The 24152-nt window shown below is 36.8% G+C and overlaps 6 protein-coding genes across 7 annotated transcripts; 2 read left to right on the top strand and 4 right to left on the bottom strand.

Annotated features, from left to right (window-relative positions):
- Positions 1-671: 671 nt before the first annotated feature.
- Positions 672-3626, bottom strand: LOC103332852 (uncharacterized). 2 transcript variants are annotated; one of them, XM_008235614.2, is made up of 2 exons: positions 3201-3626; positions 672-2688 (listed from the first exon to the last, which is right to left on the bottom strand). In XM_008235614.2, the coding sequence occupies exon 2, from the start codon at positions 2515-2517 to the stop codon at positions 829-831; it is 1689 nt and encodes a 562-aa protein (XP_008233836.1). In that variant the 5' UTR covers positions 2518-2688; positions 3201-3626; the 3' UTR covers positions 672-828. The 2 variants fall into 2 exon arrangements, with proteins under 2 accessions (XP_008233836.1, XP_008233837.1); XM_008235615.2 differs by having other exon boundaries at positions 672-2602; positions 3201-3340.
- Positions 3627-4074: 448 nt separating this feature from the next.
- On the bottom strand, positions 4075-7834 carry ALPHA-SNAP2 (alpha-soluble NSF attachment protein 2). The gene is made up of 9 exons (XM_008235616.2): positions 7520-7834; positions 6758-6807; positions 6597-6669; positions 5960-6039; positions 5388-5539; positions 4914-5073; positions 4785-4832; positions 4575-4655; positions 4075-4433 (listed from the first exon to the last, which is right to left on the bottom strand). Exons 1-9 carry the CDS (start codon positions 7662-7664, stop codon positions 4353-4355), a joined length of 870 nt encoding a protein of 289 aa, XP_008233838.1. The 5' UTR covers positions 7665-7834; the 3' UTR covers positions 4075-4352.
- Positions 7835-10976: 3142 nt separating this feature from the next.
- LOC103332854 (amino acid transporter AVT6C-like) lies at positions 10977-13403 on the top strand. Its single transcript, XM_008235617.2, has 5 exons — positions 10977-11554; positions 11987-12139; positions 12234-12437; positions 12535-13000; positions 13110-13403. The coding sequence occupies exons 1-5, from the start codon at positions 11152-11154 to the stop codon at positions 13228-13230; spliced, it is 1347 nt and encodes a 448-aa protein (XP_008233839.2). The 5' UTR covers positions 10977-11151; the 3' UTR covers positions 13231-13403.
- Positions 13404-14940: 1537 nt separating this feature from the next.
- On the top strand, positions 14941-16951 carry LOC103332856 (amino acid transporter AVT6C-like). The gene is made up of 5 exons (XM_008235618.2): positions 14941-15368; positions 15480-15632; positions 15774-15977; positions 16061-16526; positions 16605-16951. Exons 1-5 carry the CDS (start codon positions 15011-15013, stop codon positions 16729-16731), a joined length of 1308 nt encoding a protein of 435 aa, XP_008233840.2. The 5' UTR covers positions 14941-15010; the 3' UTR covers positions 16732-16951.
- A 121-nt stretch (positions 16952-17072) lies between these two features.
- LOC103332857 (ARM repeat superfamily protein) lies at positions 17073-19163 on the bottom strand. Its single transcript, XM_008235619.2, has 6 exons — positions 19006-19163; positions 18800-18866; positions 18605-18712; positions 18362-18460; positions 17929-18054; positions 17073-17387 (listed from the first exon to the last, which is right to left on the bottom strand). The coding sequence occupies exons 1-6, from the start codon at positions 19033-19035 to the stop codon at positions 17215-17217; spliced, it is 603 nt and encodes a 200-aa protein (XP_008233841.2). The 5' UTR covers positions 19036-19163; the 3' UTR covers positions 17073-17214.
- A 345-nt stretch (positions 19164-19508) lies between these two features.
- Positions 19509-23251, bottom strand: LOC103332858 (Nop53 protein). The gene is made up of 12 exons (XM_008235620.2): positions 23019-23251; positions 22163-22335; positions 22018-22063; positions 21885-21910; positions 21504-21584; positions 21294-21404; positions 20861-20949; positions 20458-20577; positions 20249-20371; positions 20099-20165; positions 19911-19987; positions 19509-19810 (listed from the first exon to the last, which is right to left on the bottom strand). The coding sequence occupies exons 1-12, from the start codon at positions 23185-23187 to the stop codon at positions 19804-19806; spliced, it is 1089 nt and encodes a 362-aa protein (XP_008233842.2). The 5' UTR covers positions 23188-23251; the 3' UTR covers positions 19509-19803.
- Positions 23252-24152: the final 901 nt, after the last annotated feature.

A 24152-nucleotide genomic window follows, 5' to 3' on the forward strand; every position in this document is an offset into this window, starting at 1 on the left:
CATTGCCTAATATTGTCCAAAACTTGTCAAAACCCTGCTGCTTAAAAGTCTTGCAAACTGTGTCCTCTCTTTTCCAGTTATCATCCTTCCTGAATATCATCAGTAGATGATTGAGCAAAAATGATATTCAATTTTCTCTAATTGTGTGACCAACATCCACTATAGATTTTATTGCTCTTTATAGTCCATTGCGCCTCAATAACAGAAGCTATTTCTCTTTACCATCTACATGTCACCAGTCTTAACCACTAGATTAGTTATTGTAGTTTTGTTATCATTCATATAATTCATTGCTAACCCAAACCCCTAGTGGGTGGAACTGCCTGAAGTCAAGACTAGTCTAGAGCTAAAAAACAAGCATCTGTTATGGTTTCGGAATAAGAAAGAAGAGATTCCAAGTTGACTCCTGCTTGTACAGAACCATATAAAAGCTAACGAGATTTTAAGCAGGCCAAACCATTCTCAGAAACTCAACCACAAACGCAGATAAGAAGAATTTTAATCAAATATTTTTTTCTCAATAGATTAAAAGTAAAAGAAAGAGAAAGAAAACCACAAATATATTAATCAGTCATACACAGTAAACATAAGAGTTCTAAGTCAGATAAAAGCAAAAGAAGGAGAGAAATGCCCAATTATATTACTCCAACAGAAATATTGCTCAGTGGAAATAATAGAAGTAGATCATTTATTTGTGCCTGAATTGTACCATTAAACTATCAACTATCACATGTTTAACTAATGGTGAAAAAAACAAAAGAAACTTGTTTAAAAATTTAATTCTACGGAAATTCATATACAAATCACAACGGTATAGAAATACTATCTTCATTTGTGGGGCTCTGTACCCTCCCTTTCTATCAGCGAGGGTGCAGGTGGGGTCATAGTTTCATCCTTACCTCTTACATAAGACTCTTCTTTCAGTGTGGAAAGTGGCCTATCTGGACTATAAAATCCCTTTGAAAGTCTGCTAGGACTTGGAGAACCACCAACGCTAAACTTAGTTGGGCTTGAGTTGCTCCCCAAAGGAGAATTTGGAGCAGATCTAAATTCAACCACTCCATCTTCACGAGCCAAAGGTGAAATTGGTAGCTGGCTGCCACTATCCGTTTGTTTTCTATAAAACTTTTCTTCTACAATGTCATAGGAATTCCCAGTCCTCACTTCCTGAGCAAGAGAGCACCAACAACAGCAAAGCCACAGCGTGCAATCAGCCAGTGCTGGTTCACCAAAACAGAAGTTATAAGAAGGCAAACTGAATCTCTTTCTCATTTGGATCCTCCAAAAGCCACCATAGAGCAAACCAAATACACAGAGAACAAGCCCAGTAACTCCAAGAGCCTCCCGAACAGTCTCATTGTCTATATTAACAGCAGCCAAATTAAAAATCCAGAAGGGAGCCATGCAAAACAGAACAAATGTCATAATGTGAACATACATGTTCCCAAATCCAAGCCTCTCCATATTCCAGCCGAACACACAAAAACCACAAAACAGTGAAAGATATGCTAGAGAAATATCATCCCAAATATCAAGTACCCCTCCATTCCATTGTGGTCTATTCTCAACGACACGCTGTTCATTCCTTGCTGCAAAAGAATATTTTCTCTCAAATGATTTTAACCTTAACCTTTCTTGTCCTTCACCGGTGCCAATCCGAACCTGTGCTTCCTCATCCACCAACTCTGAATCATAATCCTTCCCAAGGGGACTGATAATGTTGTATATACCAGCAAATGCAGGGGCACCAATAGCAAAAGTTATACATATTCCAACTCCTATGGCTGGTCGTTGAGATCTCCTGTAACCCAGGTTTAAGCCGCAAAGAGCATATTGACCAAAGCAATTCAAATGAAGAAGACCAACAACCACCATCATGTGGGCCCATTCATGTGGCTTGTAAGTCCCATTTTTACAGTAAATCTTTCTAAGTCTAGAAATGTCTTCTGGTTTCCATCTACACAGAAGTACAAGGTGGTAGAACCGCTTTGGATGTTGGTACAAACACATAAGAGTAAAAAGTGCATTGAGAATTTGATTATTGACTTCAAACCATGCATCTCTTTGGGACTTCTTTGGTATTGCCTTGTTCAACATTCCAGTCATGACAAGAAACAGAATTGCACCCGAAACAGCAACACAGGTGATCCACACAAAAAGAGCCATGTTCATTGGGTTCCTAATCCATTGTTTGCTCATTTTCATGAGTGAAACCCAATCAATTTTCCGGGAAAAAACCCCGTTGATTCGTTCTTTAAAACCATGACCAATCGAAACCACAGATCTTGAGATCTCATCTCTCTCCTCAGCTAGGCGCTTGAATCTTGCAGATGCAGAACCAAATTTGAGGAACCTTATTCTATTAGGAACAGCATCAGGGAACCTTTTTGGAGACTTTACATTGCTTAACAATGTCTTCTGAGATATTGAAACGTCAAAGGGGATCTGAGCCTTCACTTCACTGCCATTAGATTCTTCAATTTCCTCTTTGTGGTTTCCATTATCAGTTGAAACCATTTTCAAATCAAGAACAAATTTTTCCAACCAATATCAGAGTTGTGGCATCAAGGTCCCAACGTGTACGTTTTCTTCAATATTTCCACTGAGGTTGAAAGTTGAAATCCGGGTAATACATCACATGGAATATTGAGCATAAAAGAGTTCTCGGAAAGAGGAGAAGCAAGGAATCTACAAGTAAAGAAACATTGAAACAGAAGACTTTATCCCGGAAGCAACCCCAATAACCAAAACCATTAACCAAGAGTAAACTATCATATATAGAATTCGACCCAGTTGACAAAACACAAAACATGAGGGATTCGACCCAGTTGATAAAACACAAAACATGAGCATAACCTCATGTAAAGAACAAGAGGCTGCCACAATAGCCCTTACAAGCTAATCATCACTATTAATTAACAACCATAATTTTACAACGAAAAAGGTAAGCATCACACTTCAAAATCCAGAAACTGATTCAAAGAACCATCCTTTCATCAACAGAGTAGTCACAGAAACAATGGGAAAGCACCCAGAACGTAAAATTTACACATTTTGTTTTATATTAAAAACGAAGATGATTGATGGCCAGATGAACATACGCAAGAAGAATTAATCAGATAAAAAATTGCAACTTTAATAGTACAGTGAAGAAATGTAAAATCTACTGTACATACAAAAAAGCAAAGATTAAGGCATACCTAAAAAACGACGAAGAAACATAAGAGAGTGGAAGAAGCTTTGAATTTGGGTCCGAATAGAAATTGAACACCTCTGTTAGTAAATAATCAAATAGCCTCCTCCATTGAATTTGAGGTTGCTAGTCGCTAAAAGGACAAACTGCTCAAGATTTTGCAAGTTACAATAAGATCAGGTATGGCGCACTTGCAAAAGTGGGTGGCGGGGGCCGACTTCAAGAAAAAAGAAAACATCCAAACGGCGTCGCTTTGTATGTCTTTGGCCTGCTGTTACGAACTACGTCGTTTCTGCTCCTCGGGCTTGCTTGCCATTGCTGCCCTTTGATTGAGGTGAAAGCTGAAAGCTGAAAAGCATCTCAACGGAGCGATGTCATGTCATGTATTAAAAATATTCGAAGCTTGGCATCATAATCAACATTGAATAATATTAGCTGTTTTTGGCGCTGGAACTCTCCTAGTTGCGCAGAAAAACTTGTGTGAAATGATTCCATTAGACACGTGGAATGGAGCCATTGGACTTGTTGTTCTGTATTTTGCGTTACCCTTTGGTGAAGGTCAACTGTCAATCATGCATTTCCCAACCACTTGGACAGGATGGAGGAATTCTCCCATTGCTGAAATTGTCACAGTCAAGCTCAGGATCTAGCATAATCCCTCTATGAAAATGAAACACGAGCACTCAAGACTATGGCAACGCTCAATTGTATACGCGTCTGTTCAGTTAATTTCTGATCGCCGTTGTTTGCGAGAAACGCCTTTTGTCAACAATCAGAAACTACACGCCTGCTTGCTGATGACTAATCTAATTGTGACATGATTGATGTTTCATGATCTTAATGAATTGGTGACACCATGTAGCGGTGATGCGACAGAAAAGTTTCTTGCTTACCAACCAATGCTCATTTACTTGACAAATTGATACGAGTGTCAAAAGTGAACATAAATCCCATACATTTTAGAAGCAAAGGCAATTCATACCATGGCTGTCGAATATACATACATAAATCCCATCGAAGCTCATAAAAAGTCAAAAACACTCTGATTAAAAAAAATCCAAAAACAACTACAATTTAATACCAGTACATTGCCCATGATCATAAAATTCAATCTTCAAGAACAAATGGAGAACCACACAACATTTCATAACTTTCGAACTCAGGTAAGATCATCCTCCTCCAGTTCCTTGGATTTCAGCTTTTCCTTCACTCTCAGCAGTAAGGTTGTCTTCCATGAATCCTACACATAAATTCACACAGAACATCATAATAAGAATGCGTCATTTCGACATTGGATTGAAAACGTTATAAGCTGAAGGAAACGCAAAGAATGAACATAGGTTTCTAATGGAACCATAGTATCACATTTGAAGAAACATACCAGTGGGGTCATACTATCAAATTCCTTAACCACATCAGTGAACTTGGCAACGTCTTCCTCATCAACCGATGCTGCAATATCCTGCCACAAAACAAAAGATTTCTTCATGACAATGACTTCCTCAAAATAGTGATCTTGTTTGGTGATCAAATTACTACTTTTAAACAAAATAATCTGAACTGAAATTCTTCCAATATCAGAGTAACTCACCGCTAAGAACCTGTATTCCCTTGTTCCTGAAAAAGTAGGATCTAATTCCTGCATAAGTGCAAACATTATGTAAGTACGCCAACTGATACAGTACAATATCAAAATCCTAAACAAGAGCAAAATTTAGACCTGATATCGCTCTAATGCATTGGTGATTGCAACAGAATCTCCTTTACAAAGTTGGCATATTCCAGCATTGAGAAGATGCCCTTTAACTCCATACTTGAGCAAGTTATTGTTGAGTGAGTGCCGAGCAATTTCTTCATAGATTTCAATAGACTTGGGATACCTGCAAAGTAAAACACAATTTTCATTTATTTTCCCACATTTGCATCAATGAAAAGCAATAAGTATGTCTCCTAAATAAACTGAAAAAAGGTTACAGCTTTGTATGATTATTCATTTTAAAGTAGAACAAGGTTCTAATCAGATTTTTTATTTTAAAAAAACAAGTAATGCTGGAAAAGTAGTAAGAATACACACAAAATGCCATTTAAAGTAGAACAAGTTTCTAATTAAATAAGAATCACCAAGTAAAGCAGGAAAATGGCAAGAATACACACAAAATGTTTGTGCTATCAAATGCTGGGTAGACAGACTTACTGTTCAATCTGAGCAGAAAATTGAGCAACTTTCTGCTTGCACTGATTGGCCGAAGTTGTTACTTCTTCATTTTGGAAGAAATCAGCTGCCCTTTCAAAGAACTCAATAGCCTTCTCAATGTTTTGTTCAGATTCATATAGTTCGGCAATTTCCTGCAAAGGGAAAAATGTATCCCATGTTACAGAATGACATTTATGGTTTCCATAACATCATAAACTATAGACGTATTCTGCAGAAAAGCATCAAGGCCCATACAAGTTCCCATCTTCTATTCTTTTCTATTACATACTCTATCTCCTATTAAGTTATTTCAATCATTTCGTATTAATTCATCCCATGTTAGTCTTTAACAACTTCTTGATATATTCTACCTTCTATTTTAATTAAGCCTCATTTGGTTTTGGGTGAATTTAGCAGTCTACATTGTATTACTCTATCTAGAACTAGCTTCTCTAATTGTCAGAGCAAACAAAGTTAGGATGGAAAAGGGAACTGCACACCATTGCAAGCAAAAATTTAAAATACCATCTCAAAACAAAAGATGGATTTCCATAAAGCTGTGAAAACAATACCTTATAATATCTTGCAGCCATATTAAGCCTTCCAATATCACACAGTAAATTTACAGCCTGCTCTAAGCAAGAAATGGCCTCTGCAGAAGACAAGAATTAAGATTATACTATTCATAAGTAGATAATTAAAAATGGAAAGGCAAGCAACAATGGTTTAAAACTATAGCATGACCAAACTATATAAATTCCATCCCACCAAAGTAGTCGTAGTACCATATAATAACAAGATGAACTAAAGGGAAAGTACTTAACACTAACCAACTACTCTACCCAAGTAGCTTAGTTTGATTTAAACTGTTTCAAAAGCCATGATCCAGCTAACACGGCTGAAGTTCCTTTTAGCCTAACAAGGGATAACCAAAATATCTATGACTTATGGTGCAAATGGAATTAACTATGTCAAATTTTGTATTTCTAATAAAAACAATTTTATTTCAGATGACTTTTTCAAAATGTCTAATTCCAGACTGAAGCTTGTATATGTGAGCCATCTCCTTTTGCAAAACTGAAAGCCTAAGCAAACAGGTTGGCTCATATTCTTGATTTTCCAGATGATTATTTCCCCTTCCAGGACTTTGTGGGCTGTGAGGAAGCATCATAAATGTAAGATGTAACATAATACAAAACATATACATACCATTTACAGATGATTTCTTGTAGCAATGTGCAGCATCAACATAAGCTGTGGCTGCTTCATGTTTGCTGTCAGACTATAATGGAAAAGCATCACTATCTTGTTTTGTTAAACACAATTAAAGTAAAAGAAATTGCCTAGTCCTAAACATCAAAATCAGGGACCTTCAAATGACAGTTTGCCAACTTGACATATGTTGCTCCAGCTTTGTCCCCTGAAATATCATATTGCAAATATTAAAAAGCCATTAAAGTGGCCAGAGAAAAAAATTCAGTTTCAAACAACTCAGTGATACTGTAATTGAAATAACCACCACAGGACCAAAATGATATGAGGTTTCTTCTCTGGCAGGAACATACCACATAAAGCTTTATATTCAAGCTATTAACAAAAAAAGTTTGCAGCTTTCAAACTTCAATCTATTTAAACAACCCAATCCAACTTTCAAGCATCAAATCCATCACGTCTTACACCAATAAGCAAATTCATCAGAGCGCCAAGCCACTCAATTAAAGACTATCCATTTTCCATATTATTCAATTCAAGAACTCCAATTGAAACCAAATTCAAGCCTTTCCATAAAAAGGAGATCCAAACAAACCCTAAAAGGTCAAAAAGAACAGAATTTGTTTATCAGATCTAAAATATGAAACACTAATCATCCAACGGAGAAAAAAAAATTGCAGAAAATCCATTCTCATTAAATCAAGACACACATTTGTGATCAAAACCCACGCTTGGGTAAATGCAATCGCCCCAAGGCTATAGACATCAATAACCCCCACTAGGAGATCCCCAATTATTCATGTAGCTGTGATTATCATTCCAATTACATTTTCTCGGCAAGCAAACAGACCAATAAGGAAAATGACGGAGAAAATAGCCGATCGCGAGAAAATAAAGGAAGTAGAAAGGGGAAAACTCACAGGATTTGCCGAGCTTGTAAGAATTGGCAGATTTATCGAAGAGTTCTGCGGCGTCTTCATGTTTGGAACCGAAAAATCCCCAGCTACTCAGTTTCTTCTCTGCTTTCTTTTCGAATTCCTCCGCCCTAGCAATATGATCACCCATTCTCTTCAATCTTTCTTTTTTCCTTTTTAAAATCTGATTTCTGAGTTTCTGAGTTTCTGAGCCGCAGAAACGAAGGCTAATAAGTGAAAGAAAAAACAGAGGTCGCGACGGGAATTAATATTGGTCAAGCAAAGTTCTCGAAATTTCAAGGAAGGCGAGCCTGGTCACGTAACACGTTAGCCGAGGATTTTTCTAATTAATCTTAACTTTATGATTAATCTCAAATTTCTCGACTTTACTTTAATTATTTTCCGCCGATCTCGTATTTAAGCGATTTATTTCAAAATACCAACTAAATGGAAAAACTTAACCCAAAAAAAATAAAACTTGAGTTATGTAACATTGTTGAATGGTCACTTGACTAGGTACACCTTGAAATTTAATTTCACACCTAGCTACTCATTTGTCATTGTAACAAACACCATCATTGAGAATTCAATTTTTCATTATTCTCCAAGCCAAAGGAGAGATGCTAGACAATTCAAGTTTTCAAGTTTTCATTATTTTCCAATGTAACAAAACCATTATAAGAAAATGACAAACGACAATGATGATACACACGCCGAAGCTATATGTCGTTTCTTAAATGTAAATTGTGTAAAAAGGTATGATAGAGAAAACTTAGGCTGGCCTTGTAATAGTGTAAAAAAACTAAAACCCACTCTAAAACAATATGGAAAACTCTCTCAAAACTAAATAAAAACTAAACAACTAAGAGAACTAACTAGGAAAGCAATTCATCTTTAATTAAAAAAACAAAGCAGCTAACTTGCACGCACGTTTTGGAATCGTTTTACCTTCTAACAAAAATATGAAAAATATGGAAAATGTAGGTCTCTATATTTTAGGTTTCCAGATATATATCATAAGTCACTTGGAAAAAATCAAGATAATCTCGAAATCTTCGATAAAAATACCAAACAAATTGAAGAAAAAAAATTATTGAGGAAAAACTTGAGTTATGTAACATTGTTGAACGGGTCAGTTGGCTTGGTACGCCTTTAAATTTAGTTTCACGCCTAGCTACTCATTTATCATTGTAACAAACACCATCATTGGAGAATTGTCTAGCATATCTTTCCTTTAGCATTGTAAAAAAATGAAAACTCGTATTACTTTAGCATATTCTTAGAACATTCCTGAAGTAATCAAAATATTGTGTGTCATCCCTTTTATTTGTGACATATTTGGGTTTAGCAATCGAACCCAAATTTGACTGGAGAATGAAGGCCCAACTCAAATAGTTTTCTTTTTGAGAAGATATTGGGCTCTTCAACAACTTGAAGGGCCATAGTGGGTTAAACCAAACCAAAGCTTCTCACCTTTGGGTTTTTCTTTTAAATCCTACAATTTTATTTTTTTTGGTTCACCCAAATACTTAAATTATTAAGTTTTATTATTATGTAAAAAGACAAAAAAGTCATCAAACTTCATACTTAATCCTAATACATCTATACACACACTCCACCACTCTTCATATTAGGTTTTAGAAAAACACAAAAACATAAACTCATTTACACCTTATTGCTAAATTGCTATTTTCTTTCAATTAAAGAAACTGACTATACTCTCATATTTTCTTCACAAACCCTAAATACGATATGCAAATAGTGGCTTGTAGGTTGTCAATTGAGTTTGACAACAATGTTTTTATCTCTTTAAGTGACGTAAGATTGAGGTGAACTTAGAGTGGTGAGGGGTGTGAGGGCTTTTCTTTTCAGTAACTCACTGATGAGACTGGGTCAAAGAGCCAAATGTGTGAAATTGCCCCCGAGTCTAAGTTCAAGGATCATACCTTAAGAGTGTTTCGAAAGGGTAGCTGAGCATTTGGAAACACCTTGGTCTCCTTCACCAATGAAACCAACAGTTGCTTACAGATAAATTTTTGGCTTGGCTTAAGAAGCTTGTGGCATGGAAGCTAAGCACTCATGAGTTTAGCATGAAAGAGAGAGAGCTGTGATTTCCTATGAGAAACAAAGATTTAAAGCAAGGGGGAATGGATTTTAAAAGGATTCGTTGAGGGGAGAGAGGGGAAGAAAGATGAGGGAGGAGAAGTAGGTGGTTTGAGCAATTTTCCGGCAGCCTGACAAAAGCTCTATCAGACTCTGAAATGGCTTGTCATAAGAGAAGATGGGAAGATATGGATGAATATGGCTCGAAATTAAAGGGTTCCAAGGATGAGATGTGATGCTTGCTCTCCCTGGATGTGGTTGCTTGCCTTCAATTGAGTTGTTTTGCTGGGTAGAAAATGTCTCCCTTTTATAGGCACTGGAAGCTCCTTCTTCCCAAGAAAACCCTAGTTGGTTCTCTCCAATTTTGCAAGGTCTTCTCATTTATTTATCTTATCTTCCTTTGATTCAACATCTTTTTATGAAATCTCCCTCAATCCAAATACATATAAACAAGATTTTTGGGAGCTCTAGAGTCTTCCCGTAGCTGTCTCTGTGGCAATCTCCTATCTTTGGCTACCATCTCTCATTCTTTCATCCCTTATTTCATGGCAAGAGCTTGGTAGGAGAAATAAGTGGGTAATGATGCTGGTCTAAATGGTGTTTTGCTCAAGTATCATTTGGTTTTTTTGATGGCTTGTGTTGGGATTTATCTTTGGCCATATGCTGGAGATTCTCAGCAGCCTGCATACATAGATAACTTTTAGCTTTTGTCATTGTTTTGTCTCCAACCATGTGCTGGAGACTTTCAGATATTTTATAGGTCATTTGAGCCATTTTTTAAGGTAATGGGCTAGTTCACTAAGGAGATGGGCCAACTTTCTAAAGTAATTAACTATTTTTACTAAGGTGATGAGTTAATTTTCTAAGGTAACCCACATATTTGGGCTCAAAAAATGGGTTTGAGTTTTTAGGCTCTAAGCCCCAAAACTTCTACTTCTTGCCCATCAATGAGCCTCGTGAATCTCAGAACTATTCATATCATTAACCCGCCAGTTCTGACATTTGCGTGGCTTGGCCCACTTGCTCAGAGTGGCGTGTTCTTATTTGCTTGGTGAAACATGTGCAAGTGCATATGACGAATTCTTACGTACTGCTTGAGTTTCTTCCTAAGTTAAGTGTCGTATTGGGTTAAAATATATTTGAGCCCACCAATTTTGGGCCTCAACAAGGGATAAAATAGCGGGATGTGGAGTGTGTGGTGTGAGTTGATGAGTTTTTAATTTTTTTTTCTTTCGTTGAGTGTGTATTTAGAGGTAGTTTGAGAAAATAGGGGTTTTCTTAGAAATTGTGAAAATTTAAATTAAAAGTTGGAGTGAACTTTAGAATATAATATGAAGTGAACAAAGAGAAATGCATGATTTAAATAAAAAAAACTCTCTTCTTTCTGCAGGAATGATAATTCTGCTATTAGTTCACATCAATGCCAGGATTAAAATAACCAATAACAAGCACACCAACTATTTATTGTAGCCTCAAAGCATCCCCAGAATCATGTAGCTGCTATCAGCTATAGCTCCCGAAAAAAGTCAAAGGAGATGTTGAAGCAGGAAAACAGTGATGAGGCTGAAGCAGTTGCTCATCCACTCTTGCAGGACCTCAAGTCCTCGGAATGTCAAAATTCATCATCATCAGAAAAAGGCGCTTCATTTTCTGGGGCTGTCTTCAACATCTCAACCACAATGATTGGAGCTGGGATCATGTCAATTCCAGCAACCATCAAGGTCCTAGGCCTAGTTCCTGGGTTCATTCTCATATTGTTGGTGGCCTTGGTTGTGGAGGTCACAGTGGAGTTCTTGCTCAGGTACACAAACTCAGGCGAGTCTTCTACCTATGCTGGCATGGTGGGTGAGTCTTTTGGACCCTGGGGTTCCATTTCTGTGCAAATTTGTGTCATCATCACCAACCTTGGCTGCCTCATCATTTATTTCATTATCATTGGTAAGCTTAATTGGATCCTCTTGTGTTAGATTTCTAAATTTGCTCAACTGTCATTCATATTTGTTGATAAGATAAAAATCCCATTTCTTTTTTGGGGAAAAAACCTTAGTTTTTTTTTTTTTTGGGTCAAACCTTAGTTTGATGATGGATTGTTATGTTATCCATCAACATAGCACGTGTCATATAAAACAAGAAAAGACCCACCGGGCCATTCTGTCTTATAATGGATGCTTGGTGTCTGATAGGGACATGTTTACGACAAAGTCACAAAGTAAAAGCAAAGAATCAATGATGGATTGTTTTTGTGTAGAAGCTTTCTTTACATTAAAGATAACCATTTTGTTATTTCTGTTTATTACACTTGATCTATGTGATAATGTGGCATACCGTGCTAATTACACTAGTGAAAGAAGTTTTCCTACTTTGGTTTAGGGGATGTTCTATGTGGAAGTCAGTCCGGAGTAACCTTGCACTTGGGTATTTTACAAGAATGGTTTGGCATCCACTGGTGGAATTCTCGTGCTTATGCGCTTCTCTTCGTTGCACTCTTTCTTATGCTTCCATTAGTCTTGTTACGCCGAGTAGGTCAGTATGTAAATATCAAACAACCAAAAGAACATGTTAAATTGTTAAGTATATACTGGGATTTACCAACAGAGTGCTTGTTGCTTAATTACAGATTCACTAAGGCACACTTCAGCAGTGTCCATTCTGCTAGCAGTGGTTTTTGTTGTCATATGTTCTGCAATGGCAATTTACGCATTGTGCAAAGGGAAGACTCAGAAACCGAAACTATTTCCGGATTTTGCACATCAAGTCTCAGTGTTTGATCTTTTCACCACCATCCCAATTCTTGTGACAGGTTTTGGATTCCATGTCAATGGTGAGGGCACATCATTTTTGGTCTTGTGGTATCTGGATTATGTTGCACAACTAAATTTCTGATAGCTGATATATGGCATCTGTGTGAATGAATGCAGTTCATCCAATTAGAGCAGAGCTTGATAAACCTTCTGATATGAGATCAGCTGCTCGGATTTCTCTTGTGATCAGCATCATCATTTACTTTTCTATCGGTTTCTTTGGTTACCTATTGTTTGGCAATTCGGTAATGGATGACATACTAGTAAACTTTGATCAAAGTTCTGATTCCACAATTGGGCAGATAATCAATGACATTGTTCGACTGAGCTATGCAGTTCACCTCTTGTTTGTGTTTCCTATTATGAACTTTTCCTTAAGGGCCAACATAGATGAACTGCTTTTCCCAAATAAGCCTATTTTGGCCCAAAGCACCTCAAGATTTCTGTCCCTTACTTTTGTGCTGCTCTCCTTTACATACATTGTAGCAATAGCTATCCCAAGCATATGGTACTTCTTTCAGTTCATGGGATCCACTACCATAGTTTGCCTCTCATTTATATTCCCAGCTGCTCTCATTCTTAGGTACGAAGTTCTAATCCTTTCTAATTTTCTAGTGTAGCGAGCAGCGAGCAGGTCTGGTACTTACGGTTTTACTAATCAAACCTGGTTTTTGTTTCAAACTTCTTGACAGGGATGGGCATGGTATATCAACAAGAAGGGACAAGATAATTGCAATATTGGTGATTATTTTGGCTGTGGTGACAAGCTCAATTGCAATGTCTACCACTCTGTACAATTCAGCTCAAAGCTAGCCATCTTATTCTTATAAACTGCTTTGCTACACTTGAAGTCAAAGAGGCTGAACTTGGCAGATTAGGCATAGGTTTTTGAAAGCCACACAATCTGCTTCAGAGTGTAATACATTCTACACCTATTGTTCTACTATTTCAGACTATTGAATTCATCAAATTTGTCTTTGCTGTAATTATCTTGGGCAGTAACTTTGCGACATCAATCTGCAAAGAATGTTCATAACTTCATACATACACTTGTTCTTGCCAACATAGCAAGAGCTAATAGAGTAAAAAGCTCGAATCATGATTGCGATCCGTTAAGAATATATATCATATTTGGCCAACTCAGAATCAGATCATGATATCCCTTCAAGATTTGTAGAACAACTATTATAAACAAGAACATCACCAAAATCCTTGGTCTCTTCTGCTGTGATGTTGACGACGACCCTGTGCATGCATTTTTGTATATTATCTTACATGGGTTTCCACGGCATCATTTATTTTATCCTATAAATTAAGTCTTATCTTTGGCTTTTCCACGTTAGCTAGCCATCCATTATCTATATCTTCCTCTTGAATACGACCTCTCAACCACCTATACAAATCTCCAAAGCAAAATGATAGAAAAGCAAATACCTCATTAAAAACATGCTATAGAAAAATCCACACACGTACCCCAAAACTTTCCTACATATTTATGCAAAGAGATATTACAATAAGTTCCTTCTTTTGAGATGGCTTTAGGTCTTAGATGTCCCATAAAGGGTAGACTTTCTTCAATGATGTGAATGATGCAAAATCATGGGCATCGCAATGCTCATATGCCATCAACATGTTGAGTGCTAGCCTCATAGAATTATACTGAAAATGAAGTGTCCCCATTTTTCAGCAGCTAGTCCCACTTCCACCGAACTCTCCAACCCCACTCTCCTTTTGTTTGTGGCATCTCGTCCACGTATTTTGGTCTATTTGACAAAACCTGTCAACACCGTGTTTTATGTGCGTTCTTTTCTCTATGGGAATTTAGAAGAGAATAGAGCAACAATTGAGTTTTTGTTCTCAATCTAGTTAAGCGGGTAATTGCTTTACATGCAAGTGCCACAAATTTCTCATCAGCAAAGTCATATTTCAAACTATTCTAAATTAGATAAGGAGGGGAGGACTCGAACTTGGGTTCAAAGGGCGGATTCATTGTCCTCACATACTGATCGACCTAATTTAATTTGCTCTATCACATCTTAACTTTGGCATGATTAACGTCCAAATTATAAAAAGATTTAAGCTTCACACTTGTTGAGTTTTAAATTAATTTCACTCCTAGTTGTGACCCCAAAAACATGAGCAAGCAAAAGGGTCCTTGGATTTCTATTTTGGCTAATAAAAAACGACGATAAAAAATGCTAAACTCATTGGTTTAAAAAGAATGCCAGATACGTCTCCATCTCTAAACCATTGATTTTAAAATCCCCAATGACAAAAGCACACAACCCACTTTTCCATCCAAATACAATTTCGTTTTCTTTCAGGTTCTATCATGTTACACAATAATGCATACCCACTCCAAGCTGTCCTTTCCTAATAAGAAACCCACCCAAAATTCCAATCCTACCCTTCGTCTAACTCCCTTAACATAATCACCCTCCATGCACATTAAAAACATTTTGGTAAATTAAACTACCTTTACCAACATGCGCCCATCTTGTATTTATATGCACAGGACTTTAAAAGCTTTCATTTACAAAAAGACAACATCCCGAAAAGACTCTCTAGCAAAAAAAGCAGAGCAGTAATCGGAATGTCGCCGGCCGCCGGAGCTCGCATGCCACTGCTGCCGGGGAACAAGCCTGTGAGGCGGGCAACGGTGTCGGGGGCAGTGTTCAACGTGTCGACGAGCATAATTGGTGCCGGAATTATGTCAATACCGGCCACTCTCAAAGTGCTTGGTGTCATACCGGCTTTTCTGCTTATCGTGATCATTGCTTTCTTGGCTGATGTCTCGGTTGAGTTCTTGATGAGGTTTACGCATTCCGGCGAGTCCATCACGTATGCTGGTGTTATGAGAGAGTCTTTTGGGCAGGTGGGATCTGTGGCAACACAAATATGTGTTATGATCACTAATCTCGGGTGCTTAATCATGTACCAGATTATAATTGGTAAGCTTCAATTTTTTTAGTTTTTTTTTCTTCTGTTGTTTCTAACTAGAGCTTAATAAGAATTAAAGGGTACTTTTTTTTTTCCTTTCTGTTTTTTATTTTTATTTTCAGGGGATGTTCTATCTGGAAACGGGTCTTCAGGAACAGGACATTCAGGGGTTCTGCAAGAGTGGTTTGGAATCCAGTGGTGGAACTCACGTGATATTGCTATCCTGTTCACTCTCGTGTTCATTTTTCTGCCACTGGTCTTGTTAAGGCGTGTAGGTAAGCAATTTTGCAAAAGGAAACAACCCTTTTTTTGTCTATATGTTGTTGAACTCTGCTTATTAATTATGCTTATCTGAGTGTTTAAACGTAAACTCTGTCTGTGATGGCATCTAATTACTAACTGGCTGGAGTTTTCAGAATCTCTCAAGTACAGTTCTGCCATAGCGGTTCTTCTTGCTGTAGTTTTTGTTGGCATAAGTTCTGCCATGGCAATCTATGCCATCTTTGAGGGAAAAACCAGCAACCCAAAGTTGATACCAAGCTTGGACAAACAAACCTCCTTCTTTGACCTTTTCACTGCTGTTCCAGTCATTGTCACGGCCTTCACTTTTCATTTCAATGGTAAGAAATGAACAATTTATTATTTACATCTTGAATTTTCTGATCAGTGGTTCATTGGTTTCTCTCTGATTGATGGCTTGCAGTTCATCCCATTGGTTTTGAGCTTGGCAAGCCCTCTGATATGATATCAGCGGTCAGAATTTCACTGGTGCTTTGTGCAGCAATCTATTTCTCCATCGGTCTTTTTGGGTATCTTTTGTTTGGAGATGCAATAATGAGTGACATACTTGTCAATTTTGACAAAAGTTCAGATTCAGCAATGGGTGCTCTGCTTAATGATGTGGTCAGATTAAGCTATGCACTTCATCTGATGTTGGTTTTCCCACTGTTGAACTTCTCTTTAAGGGTCAACTTAGATGAACTTCTCTTCCCTAAAAAGCCACTTCTGGCCACAGACACTAGAAGATTTGTGATCCTCACTCTTGGTCTGCTAGTCTTCTCTTACCTCGCAGCAATTGCCTTCCCAAACATTTGGTATATCTTTCAGTTTCTGGGATCAACCTCCGCAGTCTGCCTTGCCTTCATTTTCCCTGGTGCTATTGTTCTAAGGTACTCTCTCTCTCTCTCTCTCTCTGTGTTAAAAAAAATGCTAAATTTGACAATCTCTTTATTCTATGCAAATTACAGGGATGTACATGGCATATCTACAAGAAGAGATAGAATCATGGCGACTATAATGGTGTTCTTGGCAGTAGTTACAAGCGCAATTGCCATTTCCACCAACATATACAATTTTTTGGGGAACAAGTCATGATTGATTTTCCTTTTTCCTTTTCCTCATTTTTGTTGTAGCTGAGGTGCTTGTATTCTATTGTATTATTCATAGCATGGCTTCTATAGAGTTCACAAACATTCTCTATCACAATGATATTACATGATGTTTGTACCAAAAGAAACGATATTGCATGATTTGGTGCATTACAGACATAAATGAAACAGCATAATGACCAATTACAAGCCTTTTACAGAAATAATCTTGGTAAAATTATTCACCACCTTATGAAATATGCACTAAATTCAGGCATTTTGCGGATTTTATCTGCGATTGATTGAAATTGTGATGGTTCTCTAATTTTGAAACAGCATCTGTGATCATTGATATGAAAATTCAAGCCAATTTACTGAATTCAAACTCTGTTTATTACATTTAAGAAAGAAAAGATACAGGGCATATCCATCTATCCTTACAATGCAGGCATGGCCTTTTTGAGATTGTGTTGCATCCTGTAATAGGAGGCTAAGAGTCTGGAGACCTTGACACATTTGTAGACGGAATATCGTATCTAAGATCTTGAAATCTCTTGAGCAAGCCTGACTTGTATTTCTCAATTTCAGCACTCTCCGAGGAATCAGGGGTGGATCTGATAACTGAGATTGCCCCAGCTTGGTGTAAAGCTCCAATAGCTTGATCTGCAGTAATAAGAAAGGACTGATTAACACAGAACAACTCTAGTTGTACCCACTACAAAACACTAAAGGAGAAATTAAACTTCTGCAGAATCACCAAGTTAATTTTGTAAACGACATGTTTTTCTCAACATCTAGAATACATGTTTAGCCTTTTTGTTTTCTAAGCACTAATATTACATGTTCTTTTAACAACTGCCTACACAAAACTGCCAAATATTATTACCACAATTATCAAATGTGCATTACGCTTACTGGAGAATTACTCCTAGAAACTGCTATATAAATTCAAAATCTGAACGTAGCGGGCATATAATACATGCTTCATGCATCTAAAGATTTTAAGGCTACACTTTGCTGGAATTACATTCTTCCATTCAGTAATAAACAGGAATGAAATTTATTCCACCAGCAATGTATGGTGGTGGTCATCTTTAGCATTCCCTGACTTTCAGTTGATGTGCACCCATTCTAAGAATGAAAGAAAGTTTGAAGGGATAGACATAGGGGTATCTAGTACTGACTGCAAATGGTAAAGCCTGACCTGAGGGTGACAGAGCAGAAAGAGCTTTCAAAGCCTCCTTCCTTGTGCGGTCATCTTTAGCATCCACCAACATGTTTATGAGCTCTTGAGCACCACCCATCTCCACTATTTTCATCCTCCTTTCATCTATAAATCAAGAGAAACAAACTTCACTATCTGACCCTTGATTTTCATGTGCTACATATTCAAAAAGCTCAGGATAGAAGTCCAATGGCAAACCATTTAACACAATAATTTACAACCGGATTCGAGACAGTTGGATGTCTGAGAGAAATAATCACTTCTTATGTTATGCAGCTCAAACGCAAGACAGTTTCTGAAAACGATTACATAACTGGTAACTCATTACCAGTCAACCAGGTATTATCTAATGAGTGAATTTTCTAAAAATAAAATACTGACAAAACAGAAAATAGAGCTACTTTGAAGTTACCATCAATCGCAAACTGAGCTAATCGAGAAGCCCCCATTCTCTTGAACAAAGGATCCTTGACTGTTAAAAGTGACACGGACTGTTGCAACAAATTATCTCCTGGAAACGTAGTAAATTACAAGAGCAATATCAGGCAAAAATGGTAATTTATTATTTTTCCTTCAAGTTAAAAAAAGAAAAAAAGAAAAGAAGAAGATAAAACCAGTTCAAGATTGCATTGAACCAATACGCAGAGTGACATACCCATATATGGCATGATGTTGTAAGCTATGCAAGTTGCAGTCCCAGCAAATATCAACTTCAACAGCCATCCGATTTTTCTTTCAGCGTCCTGTTCAAGGGAGAGCTCATCTGCAATTCAATATCAGAGTTTTCATTTTCCTTCATTTTCTCAGCAACCAAACAAATAAAATATTGATAGATATAAGAGTGAGTGACCTCTTCCATTGTAAGTGGAGAAATTGCGAGGCTGCGCATTCCGTACTGGGTTTCTTCTACAGTAATACTTTGAACACCGATAAAAAAAAAAATTTCACATCACATCAAAATCGGAGAAAGTTGAATACAAATTAAACAAAAAAGGAAACTCGAAATGTGCTTTCGTTGTTGGGTATGAAAATTCTCAATTCGAAGAAGCAGCTTACAGTGGTGAGCCTGGCTGCTAACGTGCGCATAGTGCAAAGAGATGACTGAGATTTTTCCGTCGATGCTCGCTGTGGCGAAATTGAAGAGCAGAGCAGGTCTTGGACTCGGCGGGGAGAGAAAAGGCCTAAAGCCGCTGGGTCAGGTGCCTCGCTTAAGTGTTGTTTTCTGGGACTGAATCCAATGGGCCTTTATTTACAGCCCAGAGATAATTAATTTCTTTTTTAAACCTCTTTTTTCCGAGGAAATTTATTTATTATTTATTTGGTAAATATATAAAAATTTATTTACTTTTATTTTTTTGAGGAAATTTATTTTTGGTTAATTTATTTATTTGATTAAGGTAAATTGACAAGTAAAATAATTTGATCCCAACTTGACAATTTTCTTTCACTTGGATAAGATCACTCTACCATTTTTTTAAATAAAAGTATTTCCTTCTTTACGGGAAAAGTGGGGTAACAGGACCTCAAATTCATAATTCTACCAAAGGCATGAGCATTAATTAATATATAAGAAACTTTTTTCTTTTTTTTTTCTGGCAAATTTTTATAAGGATGACCAGTGTGTAAATCAAAAGTTGATTACAACAGGAACCGGAGTGAATTTTGAACTGAGAATTTCCAACCAAACAGGAAAATGAATAAAAAATAGTGAATAAAGATAACTACAAAACTATTGAACTTGACATTGACAAAATCTGATGCTGCATCAGTAGCTGATGCTCGTTGAACCCCAGCTAATGACTTTGGTTCCACACACCTCGTTACCATCTCGTTAAACCAAATCAAGAAAAAGCTCTATTTCCTGTCCAAAAAGTAGACAAATCATGAGAAGAGTTTGTGAAGAAAAAAAAAGTTAGATTAAACTTTCAACAAAAACCACTGAACCTTCAAAGAACATTAACCTTTTGTTTAATTTTGGCGGGATTAATCCTCTTTTTTCTAGGCTCTTGAACCGATCCTTGACAAGGGTACAACAACCCTTCATGGAAAAGAAGAAAACAATTAGACTTTCCTCTAGTCTTGTCTGAATCATACACAAAGAATCGGAAACTGATGAAAGTTTTGGTAAGAAAAAAATATTCATATATACCTTCAGTTTCCGAAGGGATCCAGTTATTTCTTCGGTCAAGAGGACTTGAACTGGGGCAGGCTCGAATCTGTAATAGAAGAATTAACATGTTATATCAAATGCATATAATATATAAATAGAGAGAGAGAGTAGCATTTTTTTAGCACATACTTGTGCTTCCCCAAGCGTGGGGGGAATGACTTTAGTTTCTCTTCTTTGGCTACAACTCGTCGAATATGTCTTTTATGCTTCTCATCGTCCTCTTTAGCTATTTCCTGAAGAATATCTGGTAAGCTGTGACCAAATATGACCGGAAATTATCAGGGTGCAATCTTCACCAGAGTATATCTAGAGGCAAAAAGGTCATATGAATATATTACCCATCAATTTCTTTGGAAAGCTTCTGTGCCTTTTTCGCTTCTGCTTCCTTTTTAAGCTGTTCTTTACGCCTAGCTCTCTTATTTAACATGACTGTTGTCACCCTCTTTGTTTTAAGAGGCCTGCACCATTTTTATTCAAACAATATGAGCTCATGGCATTTACGTTTCATGACATTATCATATAAGCCAGATGACAGGAGGAAAATTTTGAGAAGTTTAATCTCGTAAGTATAGTGTGACACGAAGCGGATGAAAATGTACTACAACAAGCACACATCTTCGAATAAAGCATTGTCATATTGGCATACAAAGAAAGACAATTATATCAATGCTATTAAAGAAAGTTTTGTCTAATTTACCAAAATAAATAAATAAGGCATGGAATGATCTAAATTGGGATCACCTTTTCTCAGATGCAGCATCCTCATTCTCATCCAAATTTTCTGGATTCATATCATCATCAGTGCCTTCATCAGCATCGAGAAAATACATCTAATAAAGTAGATTGGTATTGTCAGCTTCTCAATTAAAGTAACATGTAAATTATAATAATTTTTTTGTCAGAGAATATATTAATTGTTATGACCCTCCTCATCCATCTTGTTCTGTAGTTCCCTAGTCTCTCTTCAATAAAGTTCTTGTTTCTTATCATTAAAGAGATCATGATCCCCAGTTATACTCTTTATAACTAAATAAATTTTATTATTTAAGACAACATTAGAAATACTCTTAAGTATAAAGGTGCAACTTTACTATGACATGTACATAAAGCTCCACACTTGAGGCAAATTAAGATCCGTGATGATTAATACATGAAAGGAACAATAGACACTCACTTCTTCTTCATCAACAGCCTCCCCAGGAACAGTTAGAGGAACTGGTTGAGGTCCTAACTCTTTTTTATAGACTTTGTGCATTTCTTGTGCAACAGCATGAGCCAATGTTTCCTGAATTGGAAAAACAGGCAAAGATGGAAAAACTTTATACCATTTAAGCCAAAAGGTTCCACAAAAATAAAGGTATCAAGACTGTTATCAGGAAATTACCTGGTGACTTTCAAATGTGGGATTGAATGAGGATCCTGGAGGCTCAACTTCTACGGCAGGAATAAGTGATGGCTTTGCCGTCTTCAAAAAATTCAATAGACATATATCAACTAAAAGCTATGGAATATTAGCTACAACTGTGGAATGCATTCAAGCAATAATACATCAAACAGAGTGCTGCTTTGAGACTTATATGACTCCAAGATAACATGTGATCCATTATGCATCTTACTATTCATGAATTATGACTTGGTGGTCAAAGTGGCATATTAGCATGCCTCTTCACGGCAATATCAGTATTGCAAAAAGTAACAGAAACAGACAAAAACTGATATGGACAAGAATATGATCATATACTTGAACTTAAATGACGAGCCTTACCTTCTTGGTCTTGCTGTTGTCACCACCTGCAATAGATTCAAAAACAGTAATGTAAGGCAAGGCACCCTATAAAAAAATAAGAATAATAATAATATAGAAGAAACAAAGATTTGGTTATTAAGATTGAAGAAACCTTTATCACCCCATAAGTCAGCCATGCCCGAAGTTGAGACAGAACCCTGAGAGATGTCAAACTAACATTAATAAATTTAAAAAAAGGTAGAAATAGATAATATGTGCATTTTACAATTTAATATTATAACTATCCATCATTCAACCTGAGGACCACATTCAGTCGCATCTTTTGGCTTTGGAACCTCTTTAAGTGTTTTCTTTGATTTCTTCAGTGTCGAAGAAGGCACTGCTTGTACAAATGGGTTTTTCTGTAGCATGCTCTCAACATGGAGTACTTTCTGTCTATGTTTTTCAATCTTCCTCTTCACCGAAAGATCTGGTCAGACCAAAGCATATAAGTTCTTTCCACTTACCAAAGAAAATTATCAAGAAAAAAGAGAGCATAAAACATAAGAAAGGAACTGGATTGTACAAAACTCTACACTTTTGAGTCGCACCAGATTTCTCGAGAGACTAAAAACCCGATAGACTACCATGAGATTCCATCAGATTGAGTATTTAAAGTCAAGCTGAACTCTATCCAAATCAAACAACCTCTAAATTATCCATCCCCCTTACAATGGAGTCTCATACTCTTTCACTCCAAACAAAAGGGGCTTTATTTTCTTCAGAAAAAGTATTTCTTTGTAAATTATCAGAGCTAATTTCAGCATCCCATGAATTTAAAATAAGCGCCTTTAGCATAAAATGCAACAACCAGTTAAACTTACGACATTGCACTCTTTAACACAAAATTATGAAATTCCACCATTATAAGTCTTCTACATCTGAGTCGCATTTGAAGTGTTGGAAACATATCTGTATCAATGGTTATAATTGCATTGACGACTACATCAAAGAAAATGATAAGTTCACCAACAAAAACCCAACTCAAAGCAAATTTTAACAGTCTACAATACACTTTACAAGTCCTCAGAAAACCAAATAATTCAATCTTAATCAGTTTTCCAATGATGTAAAAGGGTATGAAGGCAAAAGCATCGGGGAGAAAGGAGGTACCTTTGGACTTGTCGACGAAGAAGAGCGACTCGGCGGGAGCAGAGGAAAGAGAACCACCGGAGAGAGCATCTTTGGTTGACTGCTCGAAGAAGTCATGAATGTCTTCTGTGCTTATGTTGGCTCTCCATGCCTTCTTTCCCTTTCTAGATGTCTTTGCTTTCTTCCCCATCCCTTTTCCTCTGTTCTGAGTCTCTACTGCGTTGCTTTCTTTGTGGGTTGAAGAATGACTCTGGTAGGTACTTCGTCTATAAACCCTAATTCTCATTGGCGGGTAACACGACGCCGTTATGCGGCCAAAAAAAAAAACGCTTTTCGTTATTTTCCTTCTTTTAAATATCTTACAGCTATTTTTCTTGAGATTATTTTTTTAAAATAATTTGAATTAGGTAAAGTTTTATTTTATTAAAGAACCGAGTATTGCCGGGAGGCTATACTAATTATTTAAAAAAAATTAAAAAACCAAGTATAGCAGGGCGGCTGCACTATTTATCTTAAAAATTAGGACAGTATAGCCGTTCGGCTATACTATTTCTTTTTAAAAAAATTTAAAAACCCTGAGTAAAGCCAATCGGCTATACTAATTCATATAAAAAATAGAACAACGATTATAGCCGCGCGGCTATACTCGTTTTGCCTATTTTAGCCTCCCGAATTTACTTTGACACGTGGCCCCTAGGAGACTGAGCTTTTTTTTTTTTTTGGTCAACAAGGAGACTGAGCTTAGTGAGAAGAGGCCAGAGCTGAAAACTCTGAAAAGAACCCAAAAGACATGAGAAGAGGCTAGGAGGTGAAAACTCTATTTTCTGAAGGAACAAATCATCCGAGTCAAAGAGTAATTGTTAAAAATAAATAATTAGATAAATCAAAGCTTCACCTTTTTCAGAAACAATTAGTGTACCATTTAAGTGCAAGTGCTGCACATTGTCCTTACAGACAAAAATATATATGGCTAAATTCCAAAGTGGCCCTTCTAACAATACACTAATGAGCAAGTCATAATTTCTCATGCTTTAGGGGTCTCTGAAGGTCTGGTTAGCTCACATCCAACCCTTTCTCAGGCCAGATAAATCTAAATAAATAAGACAAAAGAAGAGCTTCTCTTGGAGGACAAAGGAAAAAAAACAAAACAAGATA

The sequence above is a fragment of the Prunus mume genome, linkage group LG5, assembly GCF_029339155.1.
Source record: "Prunus mume cultivar Tortuosa linkage group LG5, ASM2933915v1, whole genome shotgun sequence".
In the NCBI taxonomy this organism is placed as follows: domain Eukaryota; kingdom Viridiplantae; phylum Streptophyta; class Magnoliopsida; order Rosales; family Rosaceae; genus Prunus; species Prunus mume.